Below are 18378 nucleotides of genomic sequence, written 5' to 3'. Positions count from 1 at the left end.
TATTTAATCCCCATCAACAGAAGCTACTGAAAGATAATGTTTTGAATTCATGTTCCAGGTAGAATAGGCAATCTTTTCCTGAACTTACTATCATGAATGATGTATTGCCACAGCACACAGTCTAGTATCAGAACTTGATCAGTGTTGACTTTGAAGATAAGTGCATTAGATAGAACAACACAATGTAAGTCACTATAACACTAAATTAAAATATCACCTATTTTTAATCATTAAAACCAAACAAAAAAAAAAGTCTTTTTGGGTTGCACAATATCCCCTCTATAATGTACCTCAGAAAACATACTTCTTAATATGTAAGTGAAAAGACATGCTTAAAAAAACCAAATCCTTGTCCTATCTGGAGCATTCTTCCTTAATATATAAGCAGAGATGGAACAGTTGGTTTAAATTCTATTAGACCTGTAGGAAAAATGAATCACAAATGGAATGGGCTCCCCATTCCAATACTCACCTCTCAGATTTCTTACCCTTTTAATCAGAAGATTGCTAGACTGTACCTGTCTTGAGATAAAGTAGCTTACCTGTCAGAAAAAAGTTTTCAGGTATCCAGGTGAGAGTTATATAACTCCTAGTCAACACTCTCAATTGAAACTGGAAATTAATTGATATTTTGAGCAGTGCCTACTGTTATGCTTGTTTTGGGTGATTCCATTAATTTATTAAGTGATTAGTCACAACTAATGATGTGGTAGCTTCCAAATATTTTCAAGCTCAATCTAATGTGGAATGTGCAATGGACTGATAGCACAGTATTTTGTTCTTGTATTTTATTAAAAATATTTGACGTGTTTGGTCAGTATTCCTAATGTAAACTGAGTATCGTTGAGAGATGTCAAATTGAATGTGCTGGGCTTTTTTCTCAAGGGATAAGAAAATCAGCATAAACTTTCCCAGAATGGCCTGCCAATAGACTTTTATCTAGAAGCAATACTTTGAAGGTATTAGCTGTTCCCTTAGGTTTTCAGAAGACACAGGTATGAATTGGTGCCAACAATTTTACACGTCATATGATACTAGCTTTTGATGAGCAGTGATTCAGAAAAGCCTAAGACTAACAACATCTTGAAAAAAATTAATTATGTGAATTTGCATTTGAAACGGACTGGTAGCAAAATAGAGGCTCTAAATGGGATATTAAATATTTGCGACCGTCAGTGCCCTTACATCTAGAGACTACTGAGACTTTGTAATATAAACAACAATATGACTGAAAAACTTTATTTTTCATTAGTGCTTCCCACTAACTGTTTCCTGCCTCTCTGTCCTGTGTGTTCTCCCTGATAGTCTTGTATATATGCCTTTTTTCACCTAAAGAAAGTGATCATGAAATTCATTACATGAGTTGATATGGTCTGAACAAGGACCTTACAAATAGATAAATCAGAAAAAACATATGTTAAGATTGAAAACAAAGTAAATTGATCTGTCAGGCATTCATCACAGAAACTTTTAACAAATTTTTGTATTCATTGCAAAATAAAATGTACCATTGGTTCAGGATGTGGATAAAAGCACATATATATTTTAGTTATAAATTCCGAACAAGTCAAAGACAAAATATTTGCCATAATTTTGCCATATTATAGTTAAACAGATTATTTGAAAAGACTAAATATGTAGCAGGATTTTTTTTTTCCAAAGAAAAGCATAATTAACGTAATTTAGAACAAAATTGTACAATACATTTTAACAGGAAAACATTCATCCTTCATCTTTAACTTGTGAAACTACATTAATGTGTTTTAAAGTTGAAGAAAAGTTTTAAGGCACCCTGAAAAATAGTTACTTGTGTTCTAAGAGAACATTAATAAAAATGTCATCCATTTTTAAAAATTTTCAGAAATGTTACCATCTTAAAATAAATGGATCACACAAACCAAAAAATCTTGTTAGAAATCTTTCACTCAAATTTGCTGAAATTAAGACTATCAGCTTTTGTAACAGATACAGTATTTTGTTTTACTTGCTGTTGCTGGCTGCTTTCTGTTGCATTTTCAAACATGGTAGCATTAACCACACATTCAAATTCCAATTAGCTAAAAATCAATTGCATTGCAATTAAAATGTTGGTCCTGTGAACTCAAGAGAGAACTATAATCAACGTTATATACAAGAATGAAATTATAACGGTGTTTTAAAATTGCACCAGTTCTCCAATGCTACTAACATAAAATATAGCCATATATTTCGTATAGAACCGCAGACAATGAAAAGAAAACGCATGTCAAAATCTGATATCAGAAACAAGTGAAAGAATGAAATGAAACATCACAATAAAATGTTTATGATTATGAAAAATCAAGGTGTATTATCTTCCATTATGTCTTATCAGTTTGATGTACCTTGTATTCATCATAATCTTTTTCATCTAACAGATTCATTTTATTCAGCTCTACAAGTTCTTCTTGGCTTGGTTCATTTGGCAAAGGTTGAATTGAAGCTTGTTCATATATTGGTTTTCCATTAAAAAAAAATTCCTTCCAATCAAGCATCAGTTTTAATGGAATTCTGCTGCAGAAGAAAAAAAAAAAAAAAACAGAATTAAGTTCCAAAACGAAAACTAAAGGGGTTAAATATTTGAGAATAGTGGACCCCAATTTACAAGAATTATAATCCTGAAACAAGCATATGCTAAACCAAATATAATTTATAATGCATTCTATAATTATTACAGCTTTTTATAAGTGTTTGGTTACTTATATGACAGCTGTAGGCACTTGGAGGCTTCAGTATTTTCACAAATGTGTCATCCCACAGTATTTGGCTGGCAGAGCACTCTAGTAACAGTTTTGCTACAGCTATTTTTTCCTGCTCCAAAATATTCTTCCCTTTTGTGGGGTAAGGCTTCCTCTCAACAAAAATCTATAGAATTTTTTCCTGAAAGCTAAGATTAATTTAGAATTCTATGGGTAATAAAACTCATTTTCTTTTTCTTTTAGAAAGGAAAAATATCTATATGAAACAGCAAGAAAAACTGCATATAGTAGCAAGCTAAATGCAAACAGTATATTTACATATGTCACATTAGAATCCTATGGCTGCTAAATAAACAATATAAATAACAGCCTAAATTTAACAAATGGTCAAAATGGAAGTTTCTACTATTTCTTAAGATTACATCTGTTTGGACACTCTTTCTTTTAGTAATGATTGTGGATAGTTGAATGTCATAACTTTAAACAAACTCTGCAAGCATTGTTCAAAAATAATTGAATACCTATTGTATGCATCCTGCACAATGAAGTGCACAGAAGGACTGACAAAGCATACCTACAGTGGCAGTAAATGCAGATGCAACCTTGATATGGATACTTAGAAAAGATATTTCAAATACCTGTACATATTGTGCACCACCCAGTACCACCAAATGTGACACTAACAATGGAACCATCACTAAATGTGTAGATCAAATCACCACTAAACTGTGTCTATATTTGACTGAATATTTTATGCTGAATATTTTATCAGGTACTTACTGGGCCTAAATTTATATAATTTCCATAAAATATAATCATATGTATTTCATATGGTTACAGATCTATTATTTTAACATACAATTACACTAAAAGGCAATGAAGATTTTTTGCATACTTTCTCATGCTCTAGGCCTTACCCCATAGTCTAATCACTGAATATTAATGAAAGAACAACAGCAACAATGCCCCGCTCTGTGATTTTGGAAACAGGCCTACAGCACAGGTACTTGGAGGTTACTGCCTTTTCAGGACCTTCTCAGAAACCTTGTGTAATTATGGCACGCCAGAAGACGGAATCACCGCATGTAGGACTTGGGAGATTTTGGACTGAGTTGCTATTCTTAGGACTGTCCAGGCAGGTTGATAAATCTTAGGAAATTCATTCTGTTTATATTACATTGAGGAAGCATTCAGCTAGTGGAGCAATCTAGAATGAGATGACCACCACTCGGTTTTTAACTTTTAAACTAAGGAATTTATTCATAAAAAAGGAAACCAGTAGTTCCACAAGCTGTAGAACTGGTGGATCTTGGTCTCCTAAGGATTCAGGTTAGATGAGTTTTCAAGAAATTATGCTAAGGCTTTAGCGTTAGTTCACCCTCTATTACACATCAGTGAATCCTCACACAAAAGTAATATCATCATTTTCCTACACAATCTAATTGGACCTGTCCTGTAAGATATCTAAGGATTTATATAAGATGTTATGGTGCTTAAACCAGATTGAATAACGAAGCCTAATAGCAACCTACCAGCTGCTACTTTTGCCTAACAGCTACCATACTCACTTGTTTGTCAGTAGACGATATTCTCCTACTTTTGTTGACAAATCAATGATTTGGTTGATCACTTCCCAACATATAGAATAATGCTTTTTGTAACGTGCCTGAGATCTTTCAACAGCAATTTTCTCATAACGTTTTCTTTCTTTGATAATTTGTTCTTCATAATCAATTTTTTCTTGTTTTGCAAGAGCCTAGAATTTTATTTTTAAAGAGTAAATTTGAGATTGCAAAGAAAATCAAAGTGCAGAAGTGCACAGTCCTGGAAACAAAAATGAACTTGCTCATTTAGGTCAAGAAATTAAAACAGCTAGATTCCCACCAAATTTGGACAGCCAGCAAGCAGATTAACACATAGACAAATCTCAAAGCATATATTCACTCTATAAATTCCAGTTTGTTTGCTTTCTAACTGCTAAAATATAATGAAATAAAGGAGAAATATATTACTTCTTTCATGACAAACAGATTAAGAACATCTTGAGTGCTTATAGGGCAGGGAAATATGAAATGGTGCTGTCTACCCTTCCCAAGGAACAACTATGCAGATGCATTGGTAAAGGCTTAGTTCCACTGAAACCCACAATGGAATACTCATTTAGAATACGTGACAAGTAATTTAACTTACAAGATTCTGATCTGTAAATAATTTGATATTATTGATGCTGTTCAATATTTGAGAAAGATTTCTGGTCATGGTAGAAAATTACCAGTAGTTCCTTTGATGGTGTGTCCCTTTTGGCTGAAAGCATACTTAAAGAGATGTAATCAATAGCTATAGCTGCTGATTACATAACACTCCAGCTGTGTTGGAGGATTTGGAGCTGCTAATCATTTTTGGCAAGGGCAAAATAAGATTTCTACCATCGCATTATGGCCTAGTATGAGCGTAGCACTTGGCACTTTGCCACAGGGTTATGATTCCTTTTAATTTATTAATCAGCTCCAAGCTCCGAGGTAGAAATTAGCACTCCTGAGTGAAACTCTTCCAGCATTTGTCAAAAATGGGTATCAACAGATTACACCTAAAGGAAATGAAAAACACAATTCTTGAAACAAAATCTTATGTCATTGTCTTTTGTCATTTTGGATCTGCAAGGCTGTGCCTTTTAAACTCAGTGTACAGAGATGTTTTCCTACAATGTTAAAATTAGTTTGGAAGAAAAGAGCAAAATTAGACTTTAAGTTGCTCAGCTTTATCCCTTATTAAGTTAGCTGTAATGTTGAACCTAGATAAAAGAATATACTGATCATTAGACCACTCTGTCCCTAGAAAAGTCCTAAACTCTAACACTTGACAATACAAGTCACATTTTATAACAGGAAGGTACTGTAACAGCCCTGCAGCAATTCAGGAAGCAAATAATCTTTTACCGCTTCTCTATCAAGAGCTTCCTGGAACTCCTTCAGTCGTCTTTCATCATATTGTTTTTCCCTGAAAAATCTGTTTTGCCTGAACACTTCTTTTTCATGTCGAACATGCATGAGTTGAACAGCAATCCTCCGCTCCTGCTGAGATTGTCTCATTAGTCTGTAAATAAGTTGCTCCTCCCGGTAAGCTTCCTAAAAGATAAAAAATAATAGTATTAACCACAGCTTATAAACTATTTCAGAGACAACTCATCAGTGTCTGATATAAGAAACATGAATGGAGTCATATAACAGTATTTACCTGCTCATTTGATACATAAATCCGGAACAACATACATATCTATTTAACAGCACTATTTTTGCTAACTATATAAGAATTGTGTAACTATAGAAGTGAATTCTAAATATGTCTTACCTGAGATACTCAGTAAAAATATTTTTGCTCAGCTTAACTCAATTTTAACTTGGAAATCTCCTGCATGCAAAGAAACTCCAGCATATTTCAAATAATTGCTTCTGTATGTAAAGATATACCCTTTCCTCAAATTTTTAACTTATCCTGTCCCCATTCTCAGTCATACTCTGCTGGATCCTTGATCAGTCTATTCCTCTGAAGAGCTTTTTCCTTCTTTATTGGGATTTGGGTAATTATCTCCTCAATTCTCCTGCATTCAGGAGACTGGGAATATGAGGAAGCATTCAGAACAGAGGGAAATACAGGACTTCTAAGTAACAGTTTCAGTGTTCTCACTGGGACATGACTAGAATCTCTTGTTCAGGACTATAAGAAAACAATTCTGAACCATTGCTTGAAGCACGGTTGGTGTGCACAGGCACTTTGAAGGCTGTGGAATGTTATTTTTCAAAGTACTTGTCAAAACATAATAGTATCTTCTCACTACCACACTTCACTAAACTGTTCTTGGTATCTAAACTAATGCTTAACCTAACCTAAAATTTTGCCTTGCTCTTTCACAGTCCAGAACTACTTCTGATTCTAACCAAAAGCATCAGCTTGCCCCATTGCCACGTATCATTCTTACAGCAGAATTTTAGAGGAAATTCTGATTCCCTGGACATTTGTTTCAGATGCAGCAAAACTGCTATGAAATGTATTCAAATTTAAGGACTTAAATTGGGAAATGATCTGTAGTGTACTGTTTGTACACTATTTCTCTACACACTGAATTATCATCATGCATGCAACTGAAATGGAAAACAATGCAATAGTAATGACTTCATATGCCCTTTATATTTTCATATTCATGCTGTGTCATTTGATACAGTTCAGGTGATAAAATTTTCCAATAGCACTGCCTACTGAAAAGTTAATCTGTTCATTTGTCTGTTATATTCATGAAGTCTAGGCAATAAAAGGAGACATGATGTCCTTTGCTGCCTCAGTCCTATCCACTGCTTCTTTGGACTTAGTACTTCATTAAAATTTCAAAGAAGATTAGAGGGCGCACTGACTTTGCTTCCTATTACAAGTCAATATCTTTCACTGTTTTCTTTATTTGCAACTTCTTACCCTTGTCCATGGATTAGTACAGCAATAAGTATTCCACCAGAGGATCTTTCTACCCTAATTCACAAGGGATTGAAGGAGCCACCCTAACAGAGTGGTCATTTGTGATACAAACCATCAACTGTATGGCGCAAATAGTTGGCTCAGTGAGAAATCAAAGCACCTCATCTAGGTGAATGTGCTCTTCACAAAGGAAATGGGAAGATGCTCCTTTAGAACACTTCAGAGCAGCTGAGAGAGACCTTTTCTGTGCTAACTGAAGGGTAGAGAACTTTGATATTCTAAGCGATCAAATATTTTGACATGCTGAGTAGGCCTAAAAAGAGGAACCAGTAAATTTTTGTGGAACAAGAACATATGAAAAGGCAACTAATTTAGAGCTACACAACGGATAAATTAGGATCCAGAACTCATAATTCCAAAAGGGTGCTTATTGGATAGGGGAGTGAAGCATTGGTAGCTATCTTTCATACAAACAGGAGTGGACAAAGTACTAAAATGTAAGGTTGAAAAATTTTGAAACTTTTGGGCATACTGGGAGACAAAATAAAAATTTTTTTTACAATTTTTTGACCTAACATTTTAAATCAACTTCGCAGACTACTGTGAAGTGTTTGAAGAACTCATAAATATCGTAAATGGGACATCTTAGTAATAGTTCTACTACTGACAAAGCATAATACAAACTTTTTATCAGTTTACCTACTTGAGACAACAGTGGCATCCAGTGGTCAAACATTAATGTGTTTGTGTTTCATGTTGTTCATGCATAATTACTATATCACATTTTTCTATTTTTCTATTTCCTTGTTTAATTTACACACAAATGAAAGAATTCTGTCCTGTTGTGTAGTCATAAAATTTACGACCAAAACTTACAAGTTAGCATACATAAATCTATTTGGTTGACATGCAATAATGTATTAACAATTAATTTCCGCTCCCATTTTCATCTTCTCAATTTATTACTGACAGTAACTTTTCTTGATAACCTTTCAAATTCAGAGAGCGAAAATATGAAAAGAGAATTTAAAAATAATGAGTACTTAGAGCAAACACTTGGTTGAAATGGTGGAGATCAAAGATTTAATTGGGATGAAGTGATGTTACTGTCAAACACTTTCAGCTCCTGCCTATGAAAATCTGACTGGGATCACCCTGTGCTCCCCATAGAGATGTGTCAATAATTGTAAAATATTTGTTCTCCCAGGGTCCAACTTGTAGTGTGCCAGAACTCAAGAATTTGAACATGATTCTTTTAGTAGATGCTTATACATATGGACACAAAGCAAATGAAAGCACTCTGAAGTGATGGCATTCATTTGACTCTAAATGATCTCATGTGTTGCATTCAAGTTTTATGCAGTATAGGTAAAAATCTGACCCTAATGTCTACATGAAAGCTACAATTTCAATCTGCAAATCTTTTCTGGTTCAATGTCTAACGGAGGGAGAAAGTAATTTTTAACTACTCTGTATATTTATTTATTTTTCAAAGACTATATGTCAGTTTTCTTCAAGCTTCTCTGTCAAGTAAGATCTAATTTCTGAAATCTCACAGAGTTCAAATCAGATACCTCTTCGTCTGCTAATTTAGAACCAAATCACCACTAAATAGATTCTCTGATCTGGTCAGACTACTCTTCCAGTCAAGTGCCCACTTGCCTTTCCTTCTAATTCCTGCGGTCTATGACTTCTATTGTTCCTATATCAACACTGATTTTTCTTCCTGGGAATTTAAGAACACTATTTTTACTTTTCCCTTGTTTTAGTGCCTCACTGGAACCAGTCTGATTGACAGCACATTGCAACAACTCCTCCATATCAAACTGACAAGTCTCGTGCTATAGCCATAGGTGGATTACCTGTCTGACCTCCTCTACAGCACTGGCTGGCTTTGCTGGCTTAGAGCTGCTGTAGCCACCAAATGCCCCAGTGACTGCTGCTGGCCACGTAGCCATCAGATGATAGCCATGGCTATAGGAACCACTAGTCCAGGCTGCTGGGGTCATGCTGGGGCTGCAACATCTGATAGCAGGCAAAGAACGAGTTTTGGGACTATGGTGATTTCAGACAACTGGGTTGCAAAACTTCTACATGGCCTATGCACATCAACAAGAACATGATATAGAATCTCTTTGAATGAGAGCTCAGAGACAAGATACACAGACTCTTGGTCTAAGCCACTACAGGTGTTTTTCATAGAATATAGGTCTGGTATAGATATTGAGAAGTAATCTAATTTCTAGATGCCTACCCCAACAAATCTAATTTTTTCTTAACAAGTCCAAAAACATCTGCCAACGCTTATATATATATATACATATATATATAAAAAAGTATATATACATATTAAAAAAGACATATACACACACACATACACAGATAAAGATATATACATGTGTATATATAAAAAAATGTCATATTTTTCCCTTTCAGAAATGCCATACATCTGAAGTGCTATTATTACACAACAGCAGTGGGGACACGCTCGGCTATACTGGCTTCAGCCCATATGATCTAAGCTAAGGACTCACAGTGCCATACTAAGATAAAAGATAACTAGAAATCACAGACACCCAGTAAGTTACAAGGTTCTATTTTGGTAGAGAAGATCCGTGAAGTCAGTAATCTCAGGAGCTGCATTTTGAATGAGTGTCTGAGGAGGAATCTGAAAAGCCTTGTGCTTTACTAATGGGATTCAAATGGAATAACCTGCAACATCTGTTTCCAGACACAACACAGACATCCTCCAGAGAAACATCTTCTATTCCATAACGCATCAAAAATCAAAGCTCTGATCTGAAAAATAAGTGTTTTGCTTCTTCATATCACCCAGCACAACCATTTCAGAATTCATCCAAAACTTTACATGACACATTTGTAAATACAGGTTTTCAACCAAGCAATGCCATGTTTGTTGTTTTTTAATAAGTATCTTCTTCATAACAAGCATACATTTTCATTATTTAAAGTTCAACTTTGTTGGGGAGGATCAAAAGGCATGTCTTAACTGATTCTTAGTAATCTTAGCTCTGCTGCCTTCATTTGATCCTTTATGATTTATAAGGATAAAGTATGACATAAAGGTGGCAAGAAAGAATGGACAACCTTCCATATTTTTCAAGGAAAGACAACAGTTGGCATAAAAGTTATTTCCAGAGATAAGTGTATATACCTCCCTTTATCCCCTCCAAGTTTTATTCAACCCTCCAAAAATCCTCTTCTTTTATATTTGTAAGCAAATTTTTATGTTACTAATTGTGCATGGGTTATGTACTTCAGCATACATTTTCTCACCTCTTCAGCTTCATGTGCTATTAACTGTTCCATTAGCATTTTTCGTCGTCTTTTTTCACGTTGTTCTCTAGCAAACGTATCTTCCTCTATACGTTTTTGAATTTTCCTTATATACTCATCATCTGAATAAATATTTAACAGCTCAGTAGCAGTCTGTGCTGTAGTTTCTAGAGTTGTTTCTTGCAACGTCTGTGTTTGCAATGATTCTTGTATATCGCTGATTGAAAAGATTAAAAAGAAAAAAATCACTGACTTTATAGGAATTATGGTTTTTGGAGGTGTTTTCATACAGATATCTGTATAGTTATATGCAAGTCTGTCAAACGCACAGCAGCACTTTCTGAGGGCACTGTTGCTACTTCTTGATGCTCTTGTGCCCCACAATGACCACTAAGTCCAGGCGAGGGCTCCAGCACTGACTTGAGCCAACTGTCAATTAGCTTTTTTGCTAATACGAAGTCAAATTCTGCAGAAACAGGAAATTAGGAAGGCTCACAGAATATCAAAGAAAGATGGGTTACTCTTCAATATATCCATACCGTTTGAGTGCAGTTTTTCAGTCATTAATCACAGGTTGTTTACACACAAGTATCCCCAACAGTATGCATGAGTGCCACCTCTTCTGAGTATGGTATACATATCACTAAAGGTGACAGAATGACTATTACTTAAAATTATTCACAAAAAAATCAACATACAGATAAGTCTAAGGAGAAAGATTATTTCTCTCCATTTTCTTTGAAATGTGTTACTGTGTATGTACATCCACAACCACTCTCATGTCTCTGCAAGTCTGACTGGCCTTAAAGACACAATGACTGAAATGAACAGAGAAGAAACGCACTTTGTGTCCTCCGTTGCTGCATATATGGCAAAAAGGAGAGAAGGAAGCTTGAGACATCCCTACTGACTAAAAGTAAGGTAAAAACACTGTAAGGGTGCTGGAGCTGGAATATTTGCAGTGCTATAGTGGGACAATCACTCAAAGGACAACCACAGTTTAAACTAAACAAACCATTACATTTTCCTTAAGTATCTGCCTACATAGATAGTAGGCACCTGAGGTAGGATCCTGTCTAATCTTAACAATCCAATATCCAAATATTACCTGTCAGTGACTACTGCAGAGGTATTTCCTGCCATAGACTTCTCAAACTTTTTAATCTCCTTGTACGTATCCTGAAGAAATAATACAAAATTTAATGTTCCTTTTCTCTTCACAAAGCATTAGAAGGAAGGTTCGACAGACCAAGTATTAGGGGATTATTTTTAAATCATGTTAGTACAACAGAAATGTTTACACTGAAAATATTTTAAGCACCAGGTAGATTAAGAAAACATGGCAAGACCATTTTCGTCTTCTACTTTTCATTTCCTTCCCCCTTTCCCTTTTCCTAGCTATACCTATATCCAACAGCCAGAAAATACGAAGATTTTGCAGATATTAATTCTGCAGGATAATTCTAATTTTACATAGGACTATAGCAGTTTATATAATTCCCACCATTCAGGGATCTGAAACAAGATATTCTGAGCTATGATCTGCTTTAGATTTAGTAGCTTGAATTTATCCCTGGTAGTTAATCAAGCAACTATGTCCCTACGCTCTACATTTAAATGCATCTGTCACAGTTATGCAGTTGTAAAAATGGATAATATTTGTACTCCTGATGACAATACAATCCATGAACGGTAAGGTTACAGTCCAAGTACTCTTCAGCACTAGATAATACAGAATTTTATTTTTTTCCTGCATTGACATCATCTCTTGAGTTGATCTAAGACTATTGTCAATTTCAGTTGTTACTAACATTTTTGATAGAGTTCTATAGTGTGTAACAGAAGATTTCATATATTATGGTGCAAAACTTCATCATGCACAAATGAGAAGGGAACATTAATGCTCTTATTTCACATATTCTAGTCAGTAGAATAGAAGCTAACACCAATTAAATTAGTACCTACCTATGGTATTTTTTCGACAAGAACTTTCTCTTACATCAAACCAAATTTTTACTAAGTAACAAATGTAGAATCATAATCAAATTAATATTTAGCTTAATTTTCACTGGTTGAATCGAGTATATCATTTTAACTGTTACCTCATCAGCTTTTGGATGGTGCAAGTACAGTATTTGTAAGTGTAAGCCCCTAGAAACCATATGTTTTGCAAGTTCATATAATTAACATTAAACTAATATAGATGATAGTTACCTCTGCTTCTCTTTTCTTCTGTAAGAATTTTTTGGCTTCAATAGCTTTTATGGTGTGGCTTGGTGGTGGCTTTGGAATCTGTATAATGGCTGCTTGAATCCTGGCCATTATTTCATTTTGTCTTCTTCTTCCTATATGTTGCTGAATATTCAAGATCTTGTGTTCAGATACTTGAGTTGAAACAAAATACACCATATGGCCCTAAACTACCTATACATTTATGAAGTAAAAGTAATTAAGCCATAAGGAAAAAAATCTTCCAGGAAGAAACTATAAGAGTTTATCAGGCTCCAGGTTTGAGCAAAAGAGTTTTCTTTCTTTCTTTTTTTTTTTTTTTTTAAGTGGATCACTAAAATGCCATGAAAGCAAAAAATTCTTTATCTTTTGTCCACAGTTAAACCTGTGAATATTCTCAGCCACTGTACTCATAAATCACCATTTTTATATCGAGTTAGATGCTCTAAAATGCATTTTAAATTAAAGTATCATTCTACATTCTGAATAATTTGACAGCAATATGCTAGTATATGTTCACAATATCCAAAGATGAACATACATATTTTAAGTACCTTTATCAGAAATTAGTATATTTATATATGCTATGCCTGCATTAACAAATACTGTGGTGCAATAGCAGCACATCCGTAAAGAAAATCAGTTTATGGTCAGAACCTAATAGGCATTTAAGGGCTTGTAGTAAATTTTAGCTCTAGTATGGTATCTGTTTCAGGTTAGAATTCAGCACAGAAACTGAAAATAGCAGTTTCCTGGTACAGAGACAGAGACAACCATTAGGTAATATTATTGCTGAACAATGAGTCTCAGATGATCAAGAAGTAAAAAACATTTAAATTACAATAGTTAAAAATGCACTACATATACATGCAGCTAAAGGTGGAATTGAGTGGGAAAAAAAGGTTTCTTGCAGACACAAAGATAGTTAAAACTTAAATACATAACATACCAAATAAGATATTAATAAATTTTCTTCTAAAGTTTTATTTTGAATATTTTGGATATTGCTTGCATTTTCTTTTCTAACTACATGAAGGGACTTCTTTTTTTTTAATTCTTGTTCATGCAGTGGCAAAAGAACAGCTAAATAACCACAGCAAGACTCTCTCCCTTTAATTAGCTACATAAAATGCATCTCAAATTAGTTAACTTCACTTTCATTGTGGTTCAAAAACCCTTGGACAGCTGGTCAGTTCCTCTATACAACCCACAGGCTGTACTTTGGATGAGTATTGCCATACCTTAAGAAATTAGTTCCTCGTTTTTACTTTATCAGAACAGCTACACAGAACTGCACAATGTTCTGAGGCCATACCCACTATTGGTCCCCTTCCCTGTGTCTTTTGAACAATGCTTCATCTTCTCTTCACAAATGAAGAAAACCCTTTACAAGGATTCCTTAAACACATACAGTTGTGAAATTTACACTTCGTCTTCAAATCTATAAATATTTTCTATGTATGACAAGACACAAATATTCTCAACTTAACATTAAGTGATTTTAAAATATTAATGGTTTTAAGGGTCTTATAACAGTATATTGGCTTTGTATCTATATCTTTCTATTGGCTTTAGATTGCCATTCATACTCCTTTTCTTGGTTTTTGTATAAGCGTGACAGCGTAGCACAGAATTAACAAACATTCCCACTGGCTTTAACTAACTTACTATATAAGTGACCTTGAGAAAATACTTCTTCATAAATCTATAAAAAGTAAGTAGTGACCTTTTCAGTGTCTTGGGCTCTTTGCTCCTGTTGGAGCTTCTGAACTTTCTTTTCTTCTGCAATATGTATACGAGCTATTTTATCTTCTGTTGCCTTAGATTTTATTTCAAAATGCTCTGAAATCTGCTGTAGTTGCAAATCAGCCTGACGTGGTGTTAAAGTTTTCAAACGCTAAAATTAAACATCAAGCAATAAAGAGTCAGAAACAGTAAGACATATATTTAAATATGATAATTTTGCAATAGTAATTTCAAACTGTGTTTTCCCGTATTAATGTATACAGAACAACATCTAAACATGACCGAATATTCTTCAGAAAAACAGGACTAGCTGCATTGAAAAGTACATGCAGATTTGAACTTGAACAGTGCCAGATTTTGTTTAGTTTGGAGAAAAGGAGACTGAGGGGTGACCTCATTGCTCTCTACACCTTCCTGAAGAGGGGACACGGAGAGGGAGGTGCTGAGCTCTTCTCCCTGGCATCCAGTGGCAGGACATGTTGGAATGATTCAAATCTGTACCAGGGGAGCTTTAGACTGGACATTAGGAAGCATTTCTTTACCAAGAGGGTAGTCACACACTGGAACTGGCTTCTTACACAGGTGGTTGTTGCCCTAAAGCCTGTCAGTGTTTCAGAGGCATTTGGACATGGTTTAACTTTTGGTCAGCTCTAAAGGGGTCAGGCTGTTGGACTACATGATGGTTGTAGGTCCCTTCCAACTGGAACTATTTGGTTCTAGTCTATTCAAATGAAATACAGAACATACAACTTAAACATAAGGAAAAAAATAATAGCGAAAGGGTGATAAAAAATTTGCCCAGACAGGCTGTGATGTCTTCACCTTTGGAGATATTCAAAACCCAACTGAACAAGGCCCTGAGCAACCTGTTCTAGTTCGCTTTCCTTAGAGCAGGGGGGGTGGATTAAGTGACCTCCAGAGGCCCCTTCTAACATCATCCATTCTACAATTCAAATGCCATTCTGAACGTATCTATTGACAGGAGATACTCTCAGTTGCCTTATCTTCTTTAAGCTATCCCTTTATAGGTGAAGGGATGTTTTGACTGTTTGGTACTATCCTTGCATGCTTAGGTAAACTTTCTGCTTGCAGACTATTTTTGAGGAAATGTGCCAGAAAAAATGTGAGATTTCACCCAGCTGAATTCAATTCACAATGTATAGATTCTTAAAGATTGCTCATCCTGGTAACAAATTATGGTCTGCACATGCTTAGCATTACTGTTGAAGTCAAGAAGAACATCCTTAACAGAATCTACTATTTCAATACTGACTTCCTCTTAGACACTTTCTTTCCTTTTTGTTTTTTCCTCTTCGTATTATTCAGCATATAGTTATTGCAGGCTGGAATGTAGTATAGACATATGGAGAGACGACAGAAGGAACCAAACCCCTGTGGCATAAAACTCAACAGTTATAAATAGGTTTCCTGGGGAGAAAATTAGTCTAAGTTGCTACCTATACCACACTGCATTCTGCAATCTGTACTGATCAAATGAGTAAAACAGCAGCTGTTGAACAACTAGTAGCCTTTTTTCTATATGTATTTTAAGCCTGGAGAAAGCTTAAAAACAGAGCAGGTAACACAGAACGACCCAAAACATAGGAACACAAAACACAGATAATCAATGAGTCACACATAAACTGTGCAATCCCACTGTCTATGTATAAGACATAGCAAAGGACTCCTTTTTGGGTTTTGAATAGGAGATTTAAAAAGTGGGGAGGGAAAGCATGCAACATGCTTGAGAGGTATGCTACCTTTTTTCCTATGTATTTATACAAAATAGGCATAGTTGATTACCTCTCGATACAAAACACTTTCAATAGACTTAAGCTTTGCAGTTGTTGCAGGTCTCATTCCTTCCATGGCTACTCCAGTGAGCTTTGTCTTTCTCTTTTTTTCTAAAGCAATATACAATTCATATAAAAGCTTTGTTGCAGCCCCATGCCGTCCTGTCATGATGTCTTGGGCCACATTCTCATTAAACTGTACACCAAGGAGGTGAAGTGTTGGCTCCAGGCGAAAAAAATTGTTAAGTTTTGCATTTGTAACCCTATATGATTAAAAACAACAACAAAAAAATGAGAAAAGTAAACTTATTTTCAATTCCAACTTGCTGCAATAAGTATGGTCATAACATTTATCTCATACTAAGACAGGAGGGTAGAAAAAAACACAGAGGACTTCCATAAAGTAATGTGATACACACTTTGGCTTAGGTTTTATACAGCAGTACATGTAACTGCATTGGTCTACTAGGCAAAACTTTTGGAAAAAATAGAGAACACATTGGGTTGTATAAATCTTGATACATGTACATACAAAGTGCATCTGACAGCAAAAGTTTAACCTAATTGCAGCTAACTGTATACCATCCACAGACAGTACAAAGAGTTAGAATGAAGTTTGTACATTAACTGTGTCAATCCACTTGAGGTCTAACCAGCCAAAATATAGGAAATTATTAAAAAAGTCTACATAATCTATTAACCCTCACAACACTTTGTCATATTTCCTCTCCAATAAGAGTAAATGAACACATGGGTTGGAGTAGTATTGAAAACAAAGGCTATGGTCTCAATGAGCAATTTACATTCAAAACTGAAATAGAGGATTGCAGATTAATATTTCTCTTTATATGTAGATTCTCCTGTGGAAGCACTCAAGATCAATAGATACACAGACCAAAACCCAATAACAATAAATTATTAGTGCATCACAATTAACACATGAAATTTCATCCAACAAATACATAACTTCAACCTGAGTCATAAAATCATGCTTTCCATACTGCTTTGTCACTTGAGTTCACAATAGTTCCTTCACATGAACCAACAAGCTTTTGAGGTCAGCCGAACTACAGCATAATTCTACAAAAAATGTCCAACTTTAACTTAAGACCTTCTGGTAACACAGTATTCACCTTATTGAATGAGTCCAGGAGCTCATTATTTTCATTATAATAGTCCACACCTTCTTTCTTACACAATTATATATAACTGCAGCTTGCAACTACTGATCATTTTTCTGCCATTAAGTCAAGGTTAAGGTGAGCCCTATTGTCAGAAATCATCTCATGTGCATTGAGAAGCTGTGGTGTTATCACCTCTTAACTTTTTGTTCTGGATTCAGATATGATGGAATTTCTTAACCTTGCATCATAATACAAAGATGTTGTAAATCTGATTTCAAGATCATTGCAAGAGTTCAGGGAAAACTACAATATGTTATTTTTCAAATATGGAGAGCCAAACTGGAAAAAATTTTCCAGTAATAATCCTTTTAAAAAAGTAGTATCACTTTCTCAATTATTACTCCCTTGCTTATATTTCCAAAAACTGTGCAACGTAAGCAACTAATATAGTTAAGTAGACCTTGACTAGTTAGTCGCAATGACCCCACAATCTTTTCTGTCAGTGCCTTCTAAATTACCATTACCTATCTTAAAAAAAGAATATACATTTGTCCCACCACCACGCCAACAGGTATGATCTTGCCGTGGCCTGTGCTAAAACATATTAAAGTGATGTCAACTTACCAAATCATCCATGAATAATATGCTTTTCCTTAATAGCACACTCCAAATTTTAAAGTATTAGTTTATAGATACAGCTACAGGTTCTTGCAGGATTCCAGGACCATACAATGACTTTTAGACAGTAATAATTGATTTAATGTGTAGAAAAAATATCTTAGAATTGAGAAAACATTGCCTCAATTCTTGATAGTTTTCAAAATATCAATATTGGTAATTATTAAAAGGAAAGTAATGAAGAAAAGTGAAAACATCAAATTATCTTTACATAGTTCTGGAGTACCGTGGTAAAAAACACCACATACACTTATCTCCATCTTATATGCCAGATACGGCCAGAACAATACTTGTCAGGGCCTTTCTCTGGACCTGCTGCGATACGTCCAT

The 18378-nt window shown here is 34.8% G+C and overlaps 1 protein-coding gene across 1 annotated transcript in view; it reads right to left on the bottom strand.

Annotated features, from left to right (window-relative positions):
- Positions 1-18378, bottom strand: part of SPEF2 (sperm flagellar 2) — a 65470-nt gene that overhangs the window by 40748 nt on the left and 6344 nt on the right. Inside the window, exons 3-10 of the mRNA XM_074570541.1 lie at positions 16257-16509; positions 14434-14604; positions 12693-12833; positions 11587-11657; positions 10479-10695; positions 5654-5842; positions 4286-4473; positions 2364-2532 (exon numbers count right to left, since the gene is read on the bottom strand). Of these exons, the coding sequence (XP_074426642.1) occupies positions 2364-2532; positions 4286-4473; positions 5654-5842; positions 10479-10695; positions 11587-11657; positions 12693-12833; positions 14434-14604; positions 16257-16509 (1399 nt within the window). The remainder of the gene's footprint in view (positions 1-2363; positions 2533-4285; positions 4474-5653; positions 5843-10478; positions 10696-11586; positions 11658-12692; positions 12834-14433; positions 14605-16256; positions 16510-18378) is intronic.

This window comes from Larus michahellis, chromosome Z, assembly GCF_964199755.1.
Source record: "Larus michahellis chromosome Z, bLarMic1.1, whole genome shotgun sequence".
NCBI classification, from domain to species: domain Eukaryota; kingdom Metazoa; phylum Chordata; class Aves; order Charadriiformes; family Laridae; genus Larus; species Larus michahellis.
The sequence above is the reverse complement of the archived record's forward strand: the minus strand, read 5'-3'. Positions and strand labels throughout refer to the sequence as shown.